General features: G+C 30.0%; 1 protein-coding gene across 46 annotated transcripts in view; it reads left to right on the top strand.

Moving 5' to 3' along the window:
* Positions 1-24,217, top strand: part of LOC105257642 (longitudinals lacking protein, isoforms A/B/D/L) — a 237,980-nt gene that overhangs the window by 36,934 nt on the left and 176,829 nt on the right. For 3 of the 46 annotated variants that reach the window (XM_025414281.1, XM_025414285.1, XM_025414283.1), the window contains exon 7: positions 8,830-9,728. The exons of 35 other annotated variants lie outside the window; for them this stretch is intronic. In XM_025414281.1, coding sequence (XP_025270066.1) covers positions 8,830-9,506 — 677 coding nt within the window. In that variant the 3' untranslated portion in view covers positions 9,507-9,728. Of the gene's footprint in view, positions 1-5,315; positions 5,729-7,368; positions 7,765-8,829; positions 9,729-10,885; positions 11,174-12,246; positions 12,974-13,236; positions 13,733-16,028; positions 16,269-16,796; positions 17,169-23,170; positions 23,487-24,217 lie in introns of those variants that run through there. 8 more of the 46 variants (XM_025414286.1, XM_025414376.1, XM_025414439.1 and 5 more) reach the window with 8 other exon arrangements.

Here is a 24,217-nt window from a genome sequence, read left to right as displayed (position 1 = left end):
GAAAAAATCAGGGAATTCTTATGGAATTTTACTAAAATTCGGAGAATTTTTTAAAAAACAATTCTCTTATATTATATACAATCGGAAATTCATACCAATATTTTGGCAAGTTGTATGTTATATGTATTTAAAAAATATGTTATAAATATATATCTATTTCTTATATACTTTTTTAACTTATATATATATAAAATTATGTATGTATATATATATATATATATATATATATATATATGTACATACATAATTTTAGTTATTTTTATAATGAAAAAGTGAAAATGTTTTCTTCGTACGTATACAAAACAAAAAGTGAAAAGCATTATAAAACATACAATAAAGAAATTTATTTTAGAAAATTGTCCCTAAAAATCTCTAAACAAAATTCTCTTTACTTAGAATTTTAAACTTGGAATTGTGAACTTTAAAAAACTTGGAAAATCAGGAAATTTTCAGAGAATTGTTTTATAAGATTTCAGTAGGTAGCCTGCAAAATTGATTTTGTGAGTTGTAATAATTATTACAAATATATTAATATTTGTAACAATTGATTAGCAAATTATTTTAAAAATTTCTCTTTTTTTTATCATAACATTATTATTATTTGATGTAAGTTATTATATTTGTGTAACATAATAACATTTTATTTATTTGATAATTTTTGACATATATTTTTTAATATATAAATTTTTCTAAGTGAAATTGTATTTTTCTCCCTACAGTTAATAAATTTTAAATATTAATATATATTTATACGTTATTTTAAATATTAATATATTTTTATGTTCAAGAAAAACGAATATTTTGTGTAGAAAAATAATTTGATTGTTTTCTTGTTATATAAAATTGTAAATTGTCTAATGTTATTATTTTGTTATACTTTTATTAATATTTTTTAAATTAACGTATGTGATGCATGAATTATTAAATATTTTGTATATTTTAAAAGAAAAATATACATTTATTTTTTTTAGAAATGTAATTTTTGTTATATTTATACATCTTAATTATAAATAAGGCAAAGCTAGAGAAAAATATATGAGTATATATCTTTTTATATCTTATATTTATATCTATATATTTTTTATTTCTTATATATGTATGTTTTATGTTTTTACATACATGTATATATACTTTTATATTAATTAACAAATATGTCACTTGATTAAAATTAAAATTAAAATATAAAATTAAATTTATTATAATTTTAAATATTACAATTTAATCGTTATGCAGTTTTAATAGTATTTGGATGTGTATTTTGATTTCAGATAATAAGCTGATCAAAAACGAAGCTACTAAATCGTATTTACAGGAATTTACAGAAAAGAAGAAGATAAAACAAGAAAAATATTCGAAAGAGGATGTACAGGATGAAAAACCTAAATTCGGCAATATTTTGACCAATAAAAATATGAAAAATATCAAGCGAAAAAACGAATATCCATGTTTTGATTGTGGTAAAGTATTTAAAATTCCACGAACATTAAAATCGCACAAATCAAACGATTGCAGAAAAATATTTATTTGTCCTAAATGTGGAAACAAATTTTCTTATCGAGCGAGTTTCTGTAGGCATAAGAAGAAATGTCATAAACCATGTAACGTTAATTTCAAAACATGGTAAATAATTTTATTTTGTTTTAATTTTTTTATGTTTTGTTTTATATTTTTATTATTTTGTTTTGTGTTTTTAATGTTTTTTTTTTAAATTGTTTGTAACCGTCTTAGTTTCGCATACTATTACGTGTAAGAAGCGTGCGTATAATGTTTGGAATGCGGAAATCGATTTTGCGTTAATTTACATATTCGTATATAAAGAGTATATTATTTTTAAATCGAGCATGAGTTTAAAAACCGATATTAGTTTTGGTAACCTAACAATATGATTTCAAAACCGATATAAGATATATTTTTAAGATATATTTTTAAGATACATTTTAATGTTTACGTTTATTTTATAATATAGCGTAGTAGAAAAGTTCTTTTAAAGACTGATATATTTTTAACATATTTTTAACTTTTTTATGTTTTGTTTTATATAGCAATGTGGCGTACTAAAAGTTTTTTATATTGCGGTTCTACTTTGTATTTTTCGTTATTTCTTTCCGATTCTTTGTGTTTCTACTTTGTATTATTCGTTATTTCCTCCTGATTCTTTGATTCTCAATTATAATGTATATTCATATTTTTTAACTCAAATATTTATTCATTTTTTAATGATATTTTATTGTATGTAAGAGATGCGCAAATTTTCTTTATTATATTTATTGCTTTAGCAACGTATTCGTATGTGCAATATCTTGCTTCAAATTTGTATTATTATTATTTGTATTACTGAAGATAATGTAATTACAGATTGTGCATTTAATATTTTACTTTAGCATTAGTTGCAAGCATGATCAGGCATGAAGTTTACACACCATGATAATTTATGATTTTAAGATTTTGACGAGACTTTTAGAGCATCTAACGGTATGCTAACGGAAAACCATTGATTGTTGTAGAATTCCGTCTATCTGACAGAACATACATCTGCAATTATTGTAATAAGGAATTCACTCTTGTGAGATTTCTTCAAAGTCATCTAAAGAAAAGTTGTTATTGGAATCCGAAATCCAAATGATACCACATGGATAAAAAGAAATCCTTGTCGTGTAACGGATGCGATGCCTCGTATTCGGAAAAGCGCTTTCTAAAGTCGCACATACATTACAATTGTGGTAGGATTTACCAATGCGATCATTGCGGCAAGACCTTTCTACAATTGCATAGTCTGTATTGGCACAGAAAGCTACCATGCGTTATGAAGTATAAATATATAATGAAAATAATGAAGAAATATTAAAAATAAAATTAGAAGTATATAAATATTATGAAGTATAATACCTCAAGAATCTGAATCGTTCTGTTATAAAAAATGCGTCTAGAGCTGAACAATATTAATTCTGATGATGTATGAATATATAAGGCGATAGCGATGCAACTTTGCGTGATTAATATTGTCTATGTATTCTTCTTATGCATATTTTAGTTATACATATTTTAGAGTTTTGTTAACCTTTTTTTAGAGTTAAAAACATTTAATTTAGTTATTCCAGGTTATTTCCTTCATTTACTTAATACATATATTGTAATTTTAATCATACAATGTTTATATCTATATCTATAATGTTTTTCGAGAATTTTTATTGTTATACCAATAAATTTGTATTTGAATTTTTATTGTTATACCAATAAATTTGTATAATATCAATATAGATTAATATTGATTTATAACTTATTTACAACCATTTTATTTAGAAGTGATATTAAAGAAAAAATATTAAATAGTATTTAAAAAATTTTATTTTTCGAAGTATCGCATTCAACGTTTGTAATGTATGGTTAATTAAAACGTTATTGAATGCTCTTTTATTAATATTTTGAAACGCAGCATTGATTCCATCATGAATATACTGTGCACGTTGCACCGAGTTGTATAATGAATTTTGGTAACCAATGTGTGAGTAAGTAGCATTGTATTTTCCTTCTTGCTCATAAGATATCGCAAGCCAATACTGCAAACATAGAATCGCAAATATATTTCCCTAAGTCGTTTTATAGCGGACCAATAAATATATACGTGTAATTTATTTGTACGCATGAAATATATTTTGTTCGCAGCTTTGTTAGAAAGTTTAAATATTTGCAGTCAAAGTTTTCAAACATCAGAACTACAAGAAATGAGGGAAATTTATAAGTTTTATATTTTTTGATTCTCTTAACAATTTTTTTAAATTAATATACAAAGTGTTTCCGAAATACGTGGTCAAAGAGCATATTTATTTTATCATAAGAATTCAAAAAAAGTCTAGAAAATATGAAAAAAGTCATACGAATGTGGATCCGTCAATGCTTCATTTATCTATTAACGCTTTATTTATTTATAAAATTTTTTTATTTAGAATAGACAATGCATTGCTGTTTCATGAATTGTTCTTCCATTTATTTTCTATTAAAAGTAAACATAATAGTCATATTTATAGAAACATCTTACAACCCTTGTTTATGATACTCCTCTGTTGCTATAAAAGTACTGTAAAATCGTATTATCGATGATAAGATACAAAATATTCCGGAAATTTTTGAACATCTCTGTCACTTATGAGATACGGAGCATGTATTGAAGTGGAAGAAAATTATTTCGAATAATTTCTTTAATATTTTTATCAAAATTTATTATAATAAATAAAAAATGTAAAAAAGTTTTTGAATCTACATTCATATGACTTTTTTTCATCCTTTCGGTAAATAGAATATACTCTTAAAACTTTTCCTATTTCTGAAACACTCTATATAATAACAGTTAATTGTAATATTACTTATTATTTAGGGAACAAAAAAAAGATTGATGTTGAAAACAATGAAACGTTAAGATTTAATTTCAAAGACTTGAGAAATAATTTTGTTTTGTTGTATTACTTTTATATTTTTTTATTGTTTTACGTTTTATGTTTTTTCAATGCTTTGTTTTAAATTATTTGTAAGTTTTTTCAATGCTTTGTTTTAAATTATTTGTAAGTTTTAGTTTTGCCGTTATTATGTGTAACATGCGCACAAAGCTTAGAATGTGCAAGTCGATACTGCATTAATTTACATATTTACATAAAAAGTATATTATTTTAAATCGAGTTCAAAACCGATATATTGATATTTTTAAGATATACATTTTAATTTTTACGTTTTATTTTATAATATATTTTATAATAGCGTAGTATAACAGTTTTTTACTGATTTTTTTTGAAGATGTTTTAATTTCTTTATGTTTTGTTTTAAATGCAGCGCATTAAAAGTTTTTCATACTGTGTATCTTCTATATTTTGTATTTTCTATTCTTCTGATCCTTCTCGATATATATATATATATATATATATATATATATATATATATACACATACATACATACATACATACATACATATATTTTTTTTTTAACTCAAATATTTTTTTCATTTTTCTCATGATATTTTATTATATGATATGTAAGAGACGATAGTTTTTATTATGTTTATTGCTTTAGAAATAGAAAAACATACGTGCAATATCTTGCTTCAAATTGATATTTCTAAAGGTACAAAAATAAACGAAGTTAATTATTCATTTTATATGATTGAAGATAATTTAATTACAGATTGTGCATGATTTAATTTCGCATTAGTTGCGAGCATAGTTGGATATAAAATTTATATACAATATTTTATAATTTGTGGCTTTTTAAGATTTTGATAAATTTAGAATATCTAACAGCACTAATTGCAAACCGTTGATTGTTATAGAATTCCACACATCTGTCATCAGAACATATATCTGCGAATACTGCAATAAGGGCTTCCCTCTTAAGCGCACTCTTCACAAGCATCTGAAGAGGACTTGTTATTGGAATCCGAAATCTAAATGCTACCACAAGCAGAAACCGTTCTCGTGTAGTAAATGCGATGCCTCGTATACGAAACAGAATGATTTAATGTGGCACATGCGTCACGATTGTGGTAGGATTTTCATGTGCGATCATTGCGACAAGATTTTTTTGCATTCGAACAACCTGAAGAGGCACAGAAAGCTATCATGCTAAAGTAACATCTTAAAAATTCGAAGCGTTATCTCTGTCGTGAAAAAAATCGAGCTCGTCAAATTATATGGACTCTGTATGCGTGACGTATGAATATATAAAGCGAATATATAGCGATGGATATATGGAACTATGCATGATTAATATTGTCTATATTCTCTTTTCATATTCCAGTAATTTTTGTTAGCCTTTTTCTTTTAGAGTTAAAACCTTAACTTAGTTTAATTTAGTTATCCCTGGTTTTTACATATTACAATATATCAAATAATAAAAAATAATAAATAATAAAAATTGTCACATTGTAATTTTTGCTATCACACATTTATATATATAATAGTTGTTTGACGCGAGCGTATGTTTTTCGAAAATTTTTTACTGTCATATATATATATTATATCCAATAAATTGATATAATATCAATCTGGTCATATTGATTTACTTATTTATAATTTCATTCAGAAATGATATTAAAAATTTTGGAAATGGTATTTAAAAAAATATTACATAATATTTAATTAAAAATTTTATTCTTTGAAATATCGCAATCCATATTTGTAATGTGTAATTAATAAAAACGATATCGTATTGAATGCTCTTATTTTAAAATGCAGCATTGATTCTATCACGAATACACTGTGCACATTGCACCGAGTTGTATAATGAATTTTGGCAGCCAATGTGAGAGTAAGTAACATCGTATTTTCCTTCTTGTCCATAAGATATCGCAGGCGAGGGCTGCAACCACATAATCGCAAACATCATGTTCCCCCAACTCATTTTACAGCGGACCAATAAATATATACGTTTAATTTATTTATATGCATGAAATATATTTTGCAGCTTTGTGTTAGAAAATTTAATAATTTGCGGTCAAAGTTCTCAAACATTAGAAGTACGGAAAATGAGAAAATTTATAAATTATTTTGAATTTTAATAATTTTTTTATCAGATTAATATGCAAAGTATTTCGAAAATAGGTGGTCAAACTTTAAGAGCATATTTTATTTCATAAAAATCCAAAAAAGTTCAGAAAAGATGTCAAAAGTCATATGAAAAAGTCATATGTGGGTTCGGAAACGCTTTATTTCTGAATTACACACATTTTTTATTTAGAATAGACAACATGTCTTGCATCTCATCATTTCGTTGTTTTTCTATTTATTTTCTATTAAAAATTAACAATAATGGTTTTATTTATAGAGATATTTTGCGATCTTCGTTTATGATACTTCTGTTAGTACTGTAGAAGTATTGTAAAATCATTTTGTCGAAAAGATAGGAAATATTTCGGAAATTTTTGAAAATCTTTGTCAGTCGTGAGACGTTGATGCGAGGCATGTATTAAAACGAAAGAAAATTATTTCCAATAATTCCTTTAATGAAATCTTTGTATCAAAATTTGTTATATATAAAAAATGTATTGAGAGAAATCGTTTCCGAATACGTTCATATGATTTTTTCCATCCTTTCGATAAGTAGAATATACTCTTAAAGCTTTGCCTATTTCTGAAACATCCTATATAATGACAGTTTTGTAATATTATCTATTATTTAGAGAACAAAAAAGCATTGATGCTACTCGGAATTATTTTTGACCGCAAATGATTAAGGATCTAGTTGGATAATACATTTCTGTAAACTGGCGAGTCTCAAATAAACATATTCTCTGTCAGAAGATATTGCTTTTCCCATCGTTAATTTTGTGTTCTACTCGTTCGAAAATCAGGACACGATCGACTGATGGATCCGATGTGTTGCAGAGTTGGAGCTAGTTGTGCATGCGACGCGTGGCGAAGGTATCAAGAGAAAGTACAGTTGCAAGTACTGCGGCAAGGGTTTCACGCAGTCGGGCCATCTGAGGAGCCATCAGAAGAGCTCCTGCTACTGGAATCCCAGGTCGACTTGTCACCAGTCGCAAAAGATCAGGCCGTATTCCTGCACGCAGTGCGGTGCCTGCTATTCCAAGCAGTCGCATCTCATCTTCCACGTGAGGCACGAATGCGGTCGTACGCAGAAGTGCAACGTCTGCGGCAAGACCTTCCTGCACAGCAGCAGCCTGCGAAGGCATCGCCAGAGAGCCTCGTGCTTCCAGCTTTGTTAACGTCCTTTGTCCCTCACACACTATCGGCCTAAGGACGAATTTTTCCCGTTGTTTGATATTTAATATGATGTTTTGAACGTAACATGTCGCTTCTTAATGATAAGTATCCGAGACTAAAGGAAACTTCGAAGTTTTCGTGTTCCGCACGCTCTTTGAAAAGCTTTCAATTTTTGATCGTTGTGTTTTAATATCTTGTTTTTCTTTTAAGAGGGTTTTCCTTGAGATATTTCCATCGATAGACTGAAGTGCAATATATACTGGCCTATGATGCGTATCATTTATAGAGCAGCTTAATATCAGATCAAAGAATTATTGTGATATATTACGACGTGAATATGTATATAAATTACACCTGAATATTTCTAAAAGCGAAAGTCGTGATTTTTTTTTGCGATCCCACTTAAATACAGACGCTTGAATTTCAGCAAATGTTCGATTCGTATTAATGACTAATATATCCGTATGATACTTAAGGAAGATCTAAACAGTCTAAATACCTTGTTTACGTTCTTCTCTGTACTTTCGAATTTTGTTTGCTTGATAATATTACTTTCACTAATCCGTCTTTTTTGCTTTCAGATTATTTGTTCGAAATCAACTGTAACGACGTTTGTTCGCGACGATGGTCTTCGCTAATAACCAAATGAATTAAAAATCCAAAGAAAACTGTCATCGATTTTTTTCAATAGAAATTTTTGAAGTTAATATTTTTTTTGTATTTGTATTTTATAGCGATTGTATACTTTAAATGATATATAATTGTGGCATTAAAAATTCAGTACTGCTGCACTGACTTATATAATAATAAAATATTCCCACAGCGATCGTGTTTTGCGCTTTTTAAAAAACCATTTCGACACGATTTCAGCGTTTTCCTTTCTTTAATTCATTACTCTTCATGGCTACAATTGGCTTGCATGGATGCGGTTTTTGTTTATATTTCTCTTATTTGTCTGTTTCATTTAATTTATAATTAATTATATCGTCGACCGGCTATGACAATTTTTTACTTTTAATGTATGTAATGAGAAAAATTCTCGATATAGTTTGTCAACGATACATTAAATATATCTTTGTTATCATTCTTGTTTTAAAGTATATATTCGCCGTAATGTTACAGAGGGAGAGAGACCAGTGATGCAAAAAAAGAGACCAAGAAAGAAGGACGACGAAATACTCTTAGGGAGAGAAAAGGAGGAATGCAGAAAAATCAAAAGAAGCAACCTTACTAATGGTAAGACTGCAATGCCAGATCCTGCTACGCTAGATCCTGCTACGCCAGGTCCTGCTACGCCAGGTCCTTCAACGAGTATTGGTGGAAGAAGTTCTAAGGTTTCCGAAGTGATCTCTTTAAGCGACAGTCAGAATGAGAACAGTGATGATAACAGTGATGATAACTCTTCACCTTGGATGAATTTGAAAAATATCAAGAAACCAAAATGTCCATATTGCGGTGTTAAGTATGAGAGACGCCGCCACCTCATCAAGCACATCACGTCGACGTGCTTAATGAACCCGGATTCCAAGGCCAATAAAGAAGCTGGCAGATTTAGATGTCATGGTTGCGGTCGTAATTATGGGAAAGATAAAGCTTTGAGATATCACCAGAAGCACGAATGTCAGAAGTGGATTACATGTCCGGATTGCGGTAAAACTATGGTTGGAACTTTCATAACGGAGCGTCATAAGCAGAAGCATTGCGTGAACAAGCCACACCCGAGGATACAACACACGAAAATAAAACAAGAAGATTCGTCGGATGAAATTTTCATAGACGAGTCTAGCGGCGAGCTTTAGATTAAAAGAAAGAATTTCCGATTACAATGTTTTTTTCTATGTTATTTATGAAATTTACTCGATAAGTGTTTGAAAAGTCATCTTATTTATCATCTTTGTGAAAATTGCCGCATTATTTTTAAAAAATATCTTAAAACTCATTATTATGTTACTTTAATAGGCAAAACATTTTTATTTTTTTCCATGTAATGTTAATTTCACCAGCAACTTCAGTCTCGGCAATAAATATTAAACAAAGTTTTATTCTTTAATGAAAAATTCTTTTCAAACAATTATGTTTAATGTATTTTGCGGTTAAAAATTATTAAAATAATTATTTAAATTTTTTTTGTAGTATTTGTTAATTATGGTTAATTAAGTTTTTTTTTCAGTTTATTTATGATAGATGTAATACACAAAGAAGTGAAAAGAAAGCCATAATAATTTGTCTAATCGTACTTTGATAACATTGATGTTTTTTTTCACATGTACATTAGATTGTATCTTACATAAATTTTTTTTTCTATTGCAAATAAAATTTAATTAAGATTATCATTTGCAGTAACATTTTATTATGGAAACTGATTAAAATTTCCCCTCTTACTTCTTCCCTTACTTCTTCCCTTGATAACAGATAAGATTTTGTTTAGTACCTAAAACTGCTATATTTATTTAGTATCTAAAACTCTATTTTGTTACATACTCTTTTTTGTATACATTTTTTTCTTTATATTATATTTTATTTACGTTATATATTTTTTATTTTATTTTATGTTTATATTATATTTTATTTACGTTAAATATTTATAATTCTTCGAAAAAAAATTTCTAATTTACAGATATCAATATGTTGCCAAATTTATAGATATGTGTGTGTGTATTATTTTCGCAAAAATTGTATGACGGTATAAATGCATGTATAGGATATTTGATACCTTTGGGACAAATTTTTTCTTAAAATATAATACATAATTTTGGGATATTTCTTATATAATCATACTAATATTTATTTGAGGATATTGGCGAAAACTTTACTAACAAACAATTAAAATTATCAATTTAAATTAATTCTTATTAATAGATATCTTTAATTTTAATTGTTAAGATTTTTAACATTGAAGTTTCTCAGACATCTAATAATTTATAATGGTTTCATTAAAAAAAAATCGCCTTTAAATTAATAAAGGAATGGAACATTAGATTTTCTATATACACACATTGTCAATTTTTTCTTATTTTTTTCGTAGTCTTTTCGTTTCTTTTACTAAACTTCTTATAACTACTATAAGTATAATATATCTATAACTCTACTAAACTTTCACTCAGCTCACAAATTTCGAGTTCGTAATTTATTTTTCAACTTCACTCAGTTGACCAATATCTGTATTTTTTTATTTCAGATATTTATCAAGGACGTTCGATGAAACCGACGATCGATCTATTTAGATGCAAGCGATGCAAAATTGGCGTCGCCACCAGGAAACTTTTGCAGCAGCATATGATACGCTATCATTTAACGCAAGCGAACGCCATTATATCGTTTCCCACATACAATTGTCCGCATTGTCAGATGGTTTACACGAAACGTGGAAATCTAAAGAGGCACCTGGCGTTCGGTTGTATATATACCTCAACAACTGATATCCCAACATTGAGAATAACAAACGAGAAATAACCGGAAAATAGTTTAGAAATTTTTATTGACAAATTTTTTTTATAATTAATAATATGTATTTTTCATAATTAATAACATTTATTGACACATACTGACTTTGAAGAAATATATATATTTTTTTATGAATTGGTACAAAGATTATTTAATCATTCACATAACATACATGTAATAAATTATATTTGCGGTAAATTAATGAATTATCCGTAATAAATTACAAATTATTTTATTATTCCACTTTCACTTAATTACGTGCTTCAATGTACTCGCATAAGGTTGCTAGAAAATCTCGAAAAAGTTTTTATATTAATGATTTATATTGAGTGTTATTATTTTGCTTATGAATAAATTTTATTATTTTAGTATTAATGTATTTTAGTATTAATAAATTTTAATGTATTTTAGTATTAATAAATTTTAGTATTAATGAGTTTCAAAAATATTAAATTAGCATTTACGAAATGGTTCAAATATTTTGATACATTTAATTTTGTGATTCACATATTACTATTGTAGAATTTATATTATTATTTTTAATAAACTCTGATCAAATTATTTTTTCTTATCATTCATTTGATCTTATCTGACTTATCATTTTTGTTTTATATGAATTTTTTTGTTATAGTATATTTTTGTTTAATATATATACATATACAAAAAAAATGTTTATCAGGATTAATAATTTATATACATATATATATATATATATATATATATATATATATATTCGAGTTTTATTTAGAATTATTATTTTCATATTTTTGTGTCTTTTGTGTGACTAATATAATTATTTGCATAATTTACAGTAAATTAAATATAATAAATTTTATTTATATATTATATATTATATACTTAGCAATTGTGATTTGAGAAGAATTTAATCGTACATTTATAGCGTTTAATTGTCTTTTTTATATTGTATTAAGAAAACAATAAAATAAATATTTTTACGTCCATACTTTTAATATATATTGAATGCGTGAGTGTGATACTAGCGAGCGATTAAATATTCTTATGCTATTTATAATATTTGTGGGCAAAGTTCAGTTTACCGAGGTTTATCCTCGCGGGGACGATTTTTTTTTTCAGGAATTGTTCACTATCAGGAGAAGCAGGATCTGCCCGACTACTCCAACGCGATGTCGTTAGAGCAACATCTCGTCCTTCACACCTCATCGCAGAGTTACGATGGCTTCGGAGACTCTAGTATTCAACTCGTGTGTGAGTCCAATAACTACGGTCCCGACTGGTATCCCGAGAATGCGACGAAGCAACAGCGGGATGATCTGCTGGGACAGCGGCGATATCAATGTCCCAAGTGTGGTAACAAATACAAGTATCCAGGCGATATGAAGAAGCATGTGCGATTCCAGTGCGGGCAAGAACCGAAGTTCCAATGCCCGTATTGTCGCAAACGGGCAAAAGTGTCGTCGAATATGTATGCTCATGTGCGCAGCATGCATGGTGATCTGCCGATATACATAATAGATTTGAACAAACAATCCGCGACACTTTAATGAATCGGCGATGTTCTCCGTCGAAAATTTTATTCCTGAATGTCACCAAGATTAACGCAATATTCGCAAGTTTTTCTCTATCTGGCATATTTCGCGATATCTCATGATTCGCGTCATAATTCAAATTATCATGATGAATTTTGGAGTATTGAGAGGAGATTCGCAATGATACTAGGAATAAAAATGAGATGTATGTGTTCAATTATGTATTATAAATAAACGACGCAAGGAATAAAAATGAGATGTATGTGTTCAATTATGTATTATAAATAAACGACGCAAGTCAATGTTGCACTCGATGTATCGATATATGTTGTATTCCCGGATGTCTGCAGGTTGGTGTTCCAGAAGTATACGATAGGCGATCCTCTTATTTTAATTACCTATAATCCGTAGTACGTATCGTAATTCGTATTATATGTGTGATGATTCTGTCTTCGCGGATCGATTGTGTAGATAATCGAAGAGCATGGACAGAAATGTTTCTATCCGATGTCTTAGACCCGGCGAGCTCTCAACGATACGTCACTAACTACAGTCCGAAATTCGATTATTTTTCTAGATCCGCTTTACGGGCAAATTCATCATCCGTCTTACGCACATCCCGAGGTAATGTCCGGAAGCGGCGTGGCCACGGACGCCTATCAGCCGCGAGGTGACAATCTGGACGCGATGAAGAAAGCTAAGGAGAATTCTTATCTTTATGTCGACTCGACTCGTCGTCAGGAAAGCACCGTAGCACCGATTGCTGCGTCTCGTTGGCCCGACAGCGTAATGGTACAGAGCTCGATCGCAAGAAAGAAGTTCCATTGTCCCAGATGCAACAGCGGCTATACTAGACTGTCCGATATGAAGACGCATTGCCAGTTTCAGTGCGGCAAGGAGCCGCGCTATCAGTGTCCGTATTGCACGAAAAAGGCCAAGTTCTCGTCGAACATGTATGTGCACGTACGACGGATGCATAAAGACAAGAAGCTGCAAATCATTGATCTCTACAAGCAATTGTCGCGAGTTCGTTATTGAAAATGCGGGTCCATAATGGAGAAGCAGCGGGGACGCAGAGATAATTCGTCGAGAAAGTTTTACAGCAAAAAGTTGCTTTTTATAATATATGACTGAATTACAAACAAGACGAGCAGTTTCCAAGAAGATATAATCGTAAGATGATAAAAATTATGTGTTAAATAAAATTATTTTTTACAATTGTTATTATTTGAGACAGTAATATACTTATCTATTTATATATATTTACTATTAATGTGATTAATTGACAGTTGATGACATTTAACATTCGTGAGTCTTCTTAATCGTTAATTTTGTATATAAGTTTACTGTTAAATTTAAATAATTTTTATCAGTTTTTGCTGGAAGCAATTAGCAACTTCAAGCAATGATTATAAATAATCATCGTTCGTTTATTTTATTGTTTCAATTATTAAGAAATGCATATTTGAGAAATAAATTGTATTAAGGGTTTTATAAAGAAATTTTATTAATAAGGTTTATATTAAAAACATTATTTATTTTGTATAAGATAGAGGTTTCTTTACCAAAGAATAGAAAGATACATGTTAGAATATAGCAATGATAGACGCAGAACAAGTTCTCTCAGAATACTGTTCTTTTATAAGCAAATAGCATTCTTTATACACATATATGCATAATCTCATGTCAAATAATTACATTCTGTAGGATATTATATTTTTTACATTTTTAGTGTCTTTATTTTTTATTTAAAAAATAGATTTCTTGTAAAAAAGAATATAGATGCAATATATGTCTTCCAGCGATTATTTTAATTTTTTTGTGAGTAAACTTTTTGGAATGATATATATTTAAAAAAAAATATTGGAAAAACAGTATTATTATATTATATGTAAAAGTTGATTTTTATAATTTATAAGAGAATTAATGTACAACATATCACAAGTAATTATTCAGTACATGTATATTTCTTAATAATTTATAATTATGAATAATTTCACTGAATTAATTATTCATTGTCTAAGCGATAGCCACATCAAGACGACTAATCCTGAATATTTATTATTGCGTAGTGTATGTATGTATGCATGCATGCCTATGAGCGTATGTGGTCATGTGTGCGTGCATGTGTGAAAGAACATTTATGTTTTTATATTAACATTAAAAATAAAAATTTTTTAAAGTTTGTTATTGAAATTTAAAATAAAGATTCTTTTTTAAAGATGCATAGTCTCAGACTCAAAAAATTTCCTAATGCAATCTCCAAGAAATCTTGACTTTTTTTTTATGAATGTGATTTCTTTATAAAGTTATGTCTGTTTTTATATGTACAACAATTATAATGAGATGTAATGAATTGTAATGAAATTAAAAAAGAATTGCAAAAAATTTTTTCCGGCTACATTAATTGTTTTTTTATTAATCTACATTATTAAGTGTTTTATTTAAATGTTTTAGCCGGAATAAAAAATATGTTTTATTAATTGATTTGTGATGTTTTTTCAGGGATAAAAGATTTCTCATCAGATTTTTCATCACTAACATCGAATATCCATCGTCAGAATAGGAGCTTTAGATCAAGAATCACAAAGTTTCCCTGCGATAATTGTTCAAGCATATACAAACAGAAGAAAAATCTAATCACACATCTAAGATACGAATGTGGCCAACCACCTCGATTCAAGTGTCCTTATTGCGATCTGATCTCTAAAAAGCCATCTAATATACAGACACATATTCGCCGAAAGCATAAGGGTTACGCGGTCTACGTTCATGACATCTTTCGATTAATGAATGCTGTACAGAAATAAATTATATATCTGTGCGAGAAGGCAAAAATATAAATGCAAATACATTAATATAATAAATGCAATTAGATAAAGAGTGACATAAATATGAATAAATTGTATTTCTAGAATAAAGCAAATGAAACATTACTAATGCTATGTTTCAAATTTTATGCACATTAAAACATAATTTTTTGTTTATTTTATTCTTATTTATTATTATATTACACAATTTTGTAGTGTTATGGACGGCAGAGCGTAAATTGTATAGAAATTGAGAAATTAAACTTTCGAAGATGAATAAAGGGAGGATATGACTATACGATTTAACGCAATAAGCTAAATTGGAAATAAATTAAACTTTAACGAAATTTAACGATTGGTTTTTTTAAAATTTGATTTTATTTCTTATTTTTATTCGTATTCTTTTTATTAAGTTTTTAATTAGACTATCACTGATCTATTCTAATCTAGCAGCCGATTGAATCCTACAAGGGAAATAATAATAATGGAATGAAGACAAAATCTTAACGTTATCCGCGAAATCTTATGAAATTTTCTGATACTGGATTTTCATTTGCAGGTTTCTGTGCGTCTCTCAGATTGATAGGAGACGCGAACGACTATTCTTGGAACATGTCTAATAGAAGCGTACAATTCCCCTGCGCTAATTGTGGGCGCGTGTACAGCAAGAAGGCCAGTCTGATGACGCACCAAAAATATGAATGCGGACAACCGCCTCGCTTCAAGTGCCCGTACTGCGATCTCCTCTCGAAGAAGACATCGAACGTACAACAGCATATACGAAGGAAGCACAAGAATTGTACGATTTACGTTGAGGATATCCGGCATTCATCGTCCAATTTCCAATATAACGCACGTGTCTATCGTCGACCGTAGCAATAATAAACGCAATATTTCATCCCAAATTCAAAAATCCTCGAATAACCTTTTGATGCCATTATTAATTGTCCCAATTATCGATTCGATTCGATCCCGATTTCGATACGATGAGCCTCGATTGAAAAATCGATCAATCTCATTCGCTCTTTTGAGCGGAATCAGATGATAGTATTTCAAATGATTCGAGATTGTTTTCCCTTGGGTTTTAATTCGTGATAAAGAGTTCTCTTGACAATTTTTTTAATTTAAAATTATTTTTTGTCGTAACGTGCTGCCTCGCCAATGCAAGCCTAATCCAATTATCAAGGATTTTCCGCTATCTGTACGCCTTCTCGAGTCTTTACGGCTCTAACAGCCTTTGTCGGCGTTTTGTTGAAGCTTGGGAATCGAGCTTTTCTCGTTCGATATTCGCGATCACGCGGCCTCTAACGAGGGCTTGTACTTTTAGTTTTCAGATCAACCGGGAGGACAAACGCGAGCGGTCGGACTTTCCGCTGTCCGAACTGCACGAGCGTGTTCTTGAGACGGAAGGGTCTACGGGAACATCTGATCTACGAGTGCGGTCAACCACCAAGATTCCAGTGTCCTTACTGTAATCATCGGTCGAAACTGATCTCGAATCTTTACAAGCACGTGCGCCGTAGACACCGCGGCGAATTAGTCTGGTGTATCGATCTGAAGCGCAAATGAAACGTCCGCGAAGTGCATCTCTTTCAAAGTAACGTTCAAAACGTCGGATTATTGCTCTGAATTAACGATGTTAATTCAATGGAACTTTTAAACTGACACGCAAGATAACGCACGGAATAACTTTTCTCCTTGAAATAATAATTCTAATCAATCTATCGCGAAGCGTACATATATGTTTAACGTTTAAAATTAATTTTTTTTCTGTTGTTTGGTTACCAATTTTATTGACAAAACTGTAATTTCTCTTTAATACATTTATATCTGATCTGATTTTGTTTTGCTTTTACTTAATAAAAACTTAAGAATGCATCGCGTGCAAAAATTAAAAATAGTATTATCGCGCTCTCGCAATCCTCTCTTGTTTGCGTACCATTTTTTCCCTTCAATCGATTAATTTCTGCAAGATTATTTCACGCAAGAACACGTGCAAGTTATATGCGCTTCATGAAGAAATTAAGTTTCTCTGCCTAAATTATAACAGCGTCTTTAGCCGGAAGAACAGTTGAAGCATCTACGAATATGGCCAGCAATCGAGATTCAAGTGTCCTTACTGCCTTTACGTCTCGAAGAAGATCTCAAATGTTCACGGATTTCATTTCAACAGCGAGGTTTAATGAGCTATCTGAAGATGGATATATTTAATCGGATGATTTTGCATGATAATTATCCGAAGTCAAAGTATGAACTTTAATTAAACAATAATTGATATATATTTGATAGCTTATTATATTGAGCGATAATTAAAAAAAATCAAAACCCGAAATACGAGCTGTTAAAAATACTAAAGTTTAAGATTCTGTTTAAACATGTATCGTTTTTCTCTGATATATATTACATGAATTTAAGAATTATATAAATAAATTGAGTTTGTGATATATTTTTTTTTTACATATGGATTTTATTACGCACTACTAGAAGATATATTCAAATCAACTTTGCACATCGATTTCTCGACTTATTATACACAACGTAACCATATCGATGATTGATTTTGTGAGGTGTATTCTTTCGATGACCTATCCGTTCTGTTCCAATGTAATGTACGATAATGATAACGATATCGATAGATGGCCACCGCGATTTCTTGCCGAACTCTGATGAGTTCCCAACGTTTTCTTGCAGATTTCGTATACTTCAGTCAGAAGAGCTTCAATCAAGAGAATCCACCGGCCAAGTTTATTTGCCCGAATTCGAATTGCAACAGCGTTTTCAATCGGAAAAACAATCTCTCCTCGCATATGAAGAACGAATGTGGGAAGCCACCAAGCTTCTTCTGCGCCTATTGCGGTTATTGCTCGAAAAAGAAGTCCAATGTATCTGCTCACATAAAAAGAAAACACGAAGGCCATGATGAGACCAACGTGATACACAAGGACATCGCCGCATGAAGATCTAATTCGTCTGTTGATGATTTGGATCTCTATCAAATCATAACACATCTTTAAAAATATATAATATATCTACAATTACAGAGTCTGGATCTCCGTTTTTTTCACTTCAAGTACATGCTAGCGGCCTAGCGATTAAGTGTTATGAAAACTGAAATTTTTGATATAAAATTACATTATTAATTCTTCAATATTATAATAATTTTACTACTTACTATTATAATTTTATTTTTTTTATTACATATATATATCTTTTTTTGTTTTGCTATCTATATTCATATTTGTTACACGCGAAATATCGCATGCATCCATTTATTGCCTTTCAGAATAAAATAATGTGAATGTATAATACTAGATCAATACTATCATTTATTTATTGCTTGCTCTCATTATTCCTCCAACGGGAAAACATACATTTCCGTTCGATCTTCGACAATTCTTCAGTTTCATGAAGATCGCCGTCTCGCTTATAACCGACTGCGACTGAAAAAGGTTTGATACATGTAAATTAGAGTTAATTTTTCTCCCTTTCTCTCCCGCTATTTGTATATTGGACATATCGTGCCGCGAGGAGCTTTGACGCGAGCGGCGCGTCTTTTTTGTGTTTCAGGCCAAATTCAGAATTACTATAGATTCGTGGACGTCACGCAAGGTTATGTTTTTCCACCGTATCCGACAATAACAACGGTGACGACGGCCTCGACAATGACGACAAAGAAGAAAGCGAGCGAGAAGAAGTATCCCTGCACGAAATGCAGTAGCGCCTTCAGCCACAAAGGCGGTCTGACCTACCATCAGACGTACGAGTGTGGCCAAGAGGCACGATTTAAATGTCCATATTGCGATTATCGCACTAAGCACAGTTCGAACACGCGCCGGCATGTCCGCAACAGTCATTCCGATCAGAAGGTGTATGTTGTCGATCTGGGCAAGCAGAAACAGCAGCAGCAACAGCGCGACTCTTTAGACCAGAGACATCGATTTGGAAGATCGGCGTCGTTCCTTGTTTCGAAGAACGAGCTACCAAAGAAGCTGGTTCACGTTTCGAAAGAAGATCCTTCTCCTGTTGAAGCGCAACTAGGAAGAACGGTAGAGATCGAAGTCCTTTTTCCTCTGTTATTGATATACAGTATTGTTCGTGATTACGAAGAATACCGTAAGAACATCCCCATAGATCTCGCTTGCGGATTATAATATATGGACCTGGATGTTCTCTTCTTTTTTTCAGGAACGCAGGACACCTTCGGCATCTGTCAACATCAACCGTACTCGTACAACTGTATTCATACAACCTCTTAAATTTCCTTAGTCGACTCGTTAAGACTCGAACTAAAAGCTGCAAGTATGGAAAACAGAAGTGGCTGTGCATATTCCGATAACTTAAGAAAATTTAGTGATTTAAAGACGATTTCTGAGTATGGAAAATTAGTGCCAACAAAAGTAGTGTCTTTTTATAATGCGGTTAGTCATGATTAATCCATTATTCACTTGCAGATGATAGTTGAAGGAGTTGTAAAAAAGAATTGAAAATATGTCTTATTACTAGAAAACGCAGCGAATCGTTACTATTTCCTTAAGTTTACGATAATTATTTTCTTTAGATACAGAAAATGTAATTAAAATTTTTTGTCACATAAAGAAATTTTTAGAGATGTTGAAAAACTTGAAAAAATCATCTTATAAGCAGTATAGGATATCACTGTATTTTTCTGACACATCGTACAAGTGTTACTAATATAAATGTACAATACCATTGGTTATCATCATATAATTCACTTATATTATATCACTTAAACATTTACTTTATAAATGTCTAAAATTATATTACTTAGTTTTTTATATCGTTGCATCTACTATTAAATAGTTTATTATTATTATAAAATTATTAATAATATTATAATTTTATTAATAATATTAAATTTATAATTATAAAATTATTAATATATTGCTCACAGACAATATCCATTTGTTTTCGATGCAAAAGATATTTTTTTTAGTTGATGAAAAAGCAATATACAAACAATCGCTACAATATTTGTGATTATCGTATTTTTTTTCAATTGAGTTTTAAAGAATATTTCATTTATTTTATATGTTACATTGGCATTTTAACGTCAGATTCCTAATTTTTTGCATTGAAAAAATTTTATATTATAACGTAATAGTTATAAAATAGTATATTTGAATAGTATGTTTATGATAACGTACCGCAATAATTAAGCCTATAAAATTTGCATAAAGTCCTTAATTACATGCCTTCACTTTAATTTAAATATTCCGCAACATATATCTCATTGTCAGATTATATGCGTTTGATATATATGTATTGTGTGCATGAGTATATGTTGTGTATGTGTGTATACGAGCGTGTATACGAGTTTGCGAACTAAATAATTATGATATGTATAGTACACATCAGTATTATTCAATTTAACATAAGATATTTTCTTTAAATATGATTATATTGTTATATTGTTATATTGTTTATCATAAACTTTATAGAGGAATTTTTTAAAGGCGTTTATATATTTTTTTAGCTTTTGTTATTTAATGTTTTTTAAAAACATGATTTTTTATTTAATGATATTTTGTTTTTATTTGTATTGCAAATTGTGATAATATACACATGTATGTACCAAATAAAATCGCCTTTGAATTTAAAAATTTGTATTCCTTATATACCTTTCATATCCGATTTAGATGCTCATGTTTACATTTATTTTTATTCACAATTTGTATAGATATATTTAATTAAGATTGCATGCTTGCAACTTTTTATTAAACAATCCAAATTTTAATGATGGAAATTTATACATATATTGATTTATTGATAATAAATTATATATTGATAATAAATTATTTATTGATAATAAATTATTTATTAATAATGTATTTAAAATATCAAGTGTAATTCTATTGAATCAAATGCTAGAGTCTTTTGTAAATAGATAACATTAATAATTAAGCAAGTGAAAATTTTATTTCTACAAGAGATGATATTTATTTGATATCGAATAAAGTAATTTTATTTTATTTAAAAGGACAGAATAAATGCTTTAAAAGCATTTGAAGCTTAGGATTAAACTACAATCTTAAGATTTGATGTCTCTTTGGTGACTCCTGCGATATATATATTGTATATATGTATCGTATTTTTTTTTTAAATGATCAGATTGAGAATTTCGAATCGTATTCGACATCTCCTTGAGTTTGAACTGCGAACTGGCGATGATTTCTAACAGGACATCTCTTTCGCATCTGTTCCAGATTGTATTCCATCTTCGATGAAACATCTGCAAATGTACCAGCAAGCCGCTGTCGACAACAATTTTCTAATTGAGAAGCGCAAGTTCAATTGTCCTTATTGCATATATCACACTAAGTACAGGTCGAACGTGCGTAGGCACGTGCGAGAAAAACATTTCGGCAAAAGAGTTTACGTTATCGATATGGATTCGTAATTAAATCAAGGCTTTAATGCAGTATGGGATCTATTTATTTTTTATTTTTTTTTATTAACAAAAAGATTTCTGTTTTTTTATATTTTCTTAGTTTTGAAAAAAGATATATATATATATATATATATATATATATATATATATATGAAAAAAATCATAAAGAGTATTCTTTGATTTGAGACCAAACAATTTCTCGAGAGAGACAAATATATCTACATAAATTATTCGTACAAATTATAATATCTGTTGCAATATTTTATGCAATCTTTTTATATTTTTATTTATCGTGTTATAATAACTGTAAGCATTGTTGTGTTTAATAAGAGGTTCATAGCGACTTTACTTCATCAGCAGTCGAGTATACGTTGAAGTATCTGTCGTCGAAGGTGATCTGTCTTCAATTATTAATTTTAAAATTATTCAGCTAGCGTCGCTGTCACATAATATAAATTTCCGCGATGAATTATCCCTCTATATCGACTTTGTCTATTTGCGTTTGCAAAAAAAACTAACAATTTACGCGACTAATCGATAGGATGTCTGAATTTTCCAGGAGACAAGTACTCTTCGGCGAGCGCGCAACGTAGGTCCGCGAATCCGCAATCGGTCCGTAGGCATCCTCAGCATCCACGGCAGGTCTGCAAACAGGTGTATCTCTGCCCGAAGTGCGGCAGATCCTTCAATTGGCGCTATAATCTTCAGCATCATTTGAAGTTCGCGTGCGGTCAGTCGCCGCGGTTCAACTGCCCGTACTGTTCCTTCCGAACGAAGCATACGTCAAACGTGCGGGCCCATGTGCGCAGGAAGCATCCCGATCGCGAGGTCTACGTCGTCGACATTCTCAGCTGGCAGGAAGACGACGGTTCGGCGCTCGCGTAAAGATGTGTCGTTTCCCAGAATAAAGGTCGCCTAACAAATAACTGGGCCACTCAAGCACGGTAGTTCTGACGTGAGAGATGCCTCTCGCATATCTCTTTTCTTTCCTCTTCCCCTTTACCCGGAAGATCCATTGTTATTGAAAGCATGTCGTTGATTATTCCTATTGTCGCCGAGCATAATTGTCAGTGACTGATCTCTTTGTGTAATATTGAATCTAACATCGGATTTGTTTACCGCGATAAATTAATCATTTCGAGGAGAGACTACTTTTTCGCGTGTCCTTCTTTCTTTCTCTTTCTCTCTATTGAAATAGCCGGATGTAAGGTCCGCATAGAGATTTAGTGAAGCTGAACATGATGAATTTTACGGGCTTTATAAATGATGTTTTGTGTGATTTCTTCTTGCAGCTTTTAAGTCGGTGCTGAGGCACACGCAGAAAAGCTACAATCGATCGCGTGGATACAGAAGCGATGAGCGCTTTCCTTGTGCCAATTGCAACAGCGTGTTCAGTATGAAGCAGAATCTGAATTATCACTTGAGGATCGAATGCGGCCAACCGCCAAGTTTTAATTGTCCTTACTGCATCTACAGGACGAGGCATCCGTCAAATGTGCGCGCCCATGTACGTCGTATACATCCTGGGAATCAGGTCTACGTGGTGGACATTCGCAAAGCCAAAGTCTCGTAGCTTTCTTGAATTCTTTCCAGTTCTAAACTCCATTTATTCGACATATCTATATTCGAATCGACTGACTCTTGTATGTTCCTCCTATAAAGTATATCTTATGGTATATTTAAAAAAAGAAGAACCATTTTTTTATTTTATTTCTATTCTTTACATTGTGCCAAGTTATTCCATTCTTTCTTATTTTTCTGCCATCATTAGGATAAAATATATATAATTTTAGTTTAGAAAGAATTTAAGCAAGTAATTAATAAATTTGTAAATATATATTGTCTATCTTATTTGATAATTTTTTCTGTAATTTTTCAATTCTTGGAAAATAGAAATTTTCAATTGAATGTTACATGTTGAGAAGTTTATTGAATGATAAATTATTGCAATAAATGATGCTTTAATTGTTTAAATTTTTTTCAACGAATCATCGAGAAAACCTATATAAATTATATTGTTTTATTTGTAGTAAGAATATAATTTAGAAATAATTGAGAGAGATATATATATATGTACTAATAAATATCATTTCGCTAAAAAATGTATCACTTTATTATATCCTTTCCATGATAATATAATCAAATTATGTATATAAATAAAAAAATTAATGCTTAAATCATATTTTTATTTATTTTATCGATTACTTATAATGCGGTTTTTTATAATATAGTAATAAGTTCCTCCCCTATAGCTCTGTTAATATTGAAAAATATATTTTATTCACATTCGCGCACGACGAATACGATCGATAAGAAGTTCTAGCTGTACCGGGATATAT

Source organism: Camponotus floridanus, unplaced genomic scaffold (genome assembly GCF_003227725.1).
Source record: "Camponotus floridanus strain SB8 unplaced genomic scaffold, Cflo_v7.5 scaffold111, whole genome shotgun sequence".
NCBI classification, from domain to species: Eukaryota; Metazoa; Arthropoda; class Insecta; order Hymenoptera; family Formicidae; genus Camponotus; species Camponotus floridanus.
This window is presented reverse-complemented; position numbering and strand designations above follow the sequence as displayed.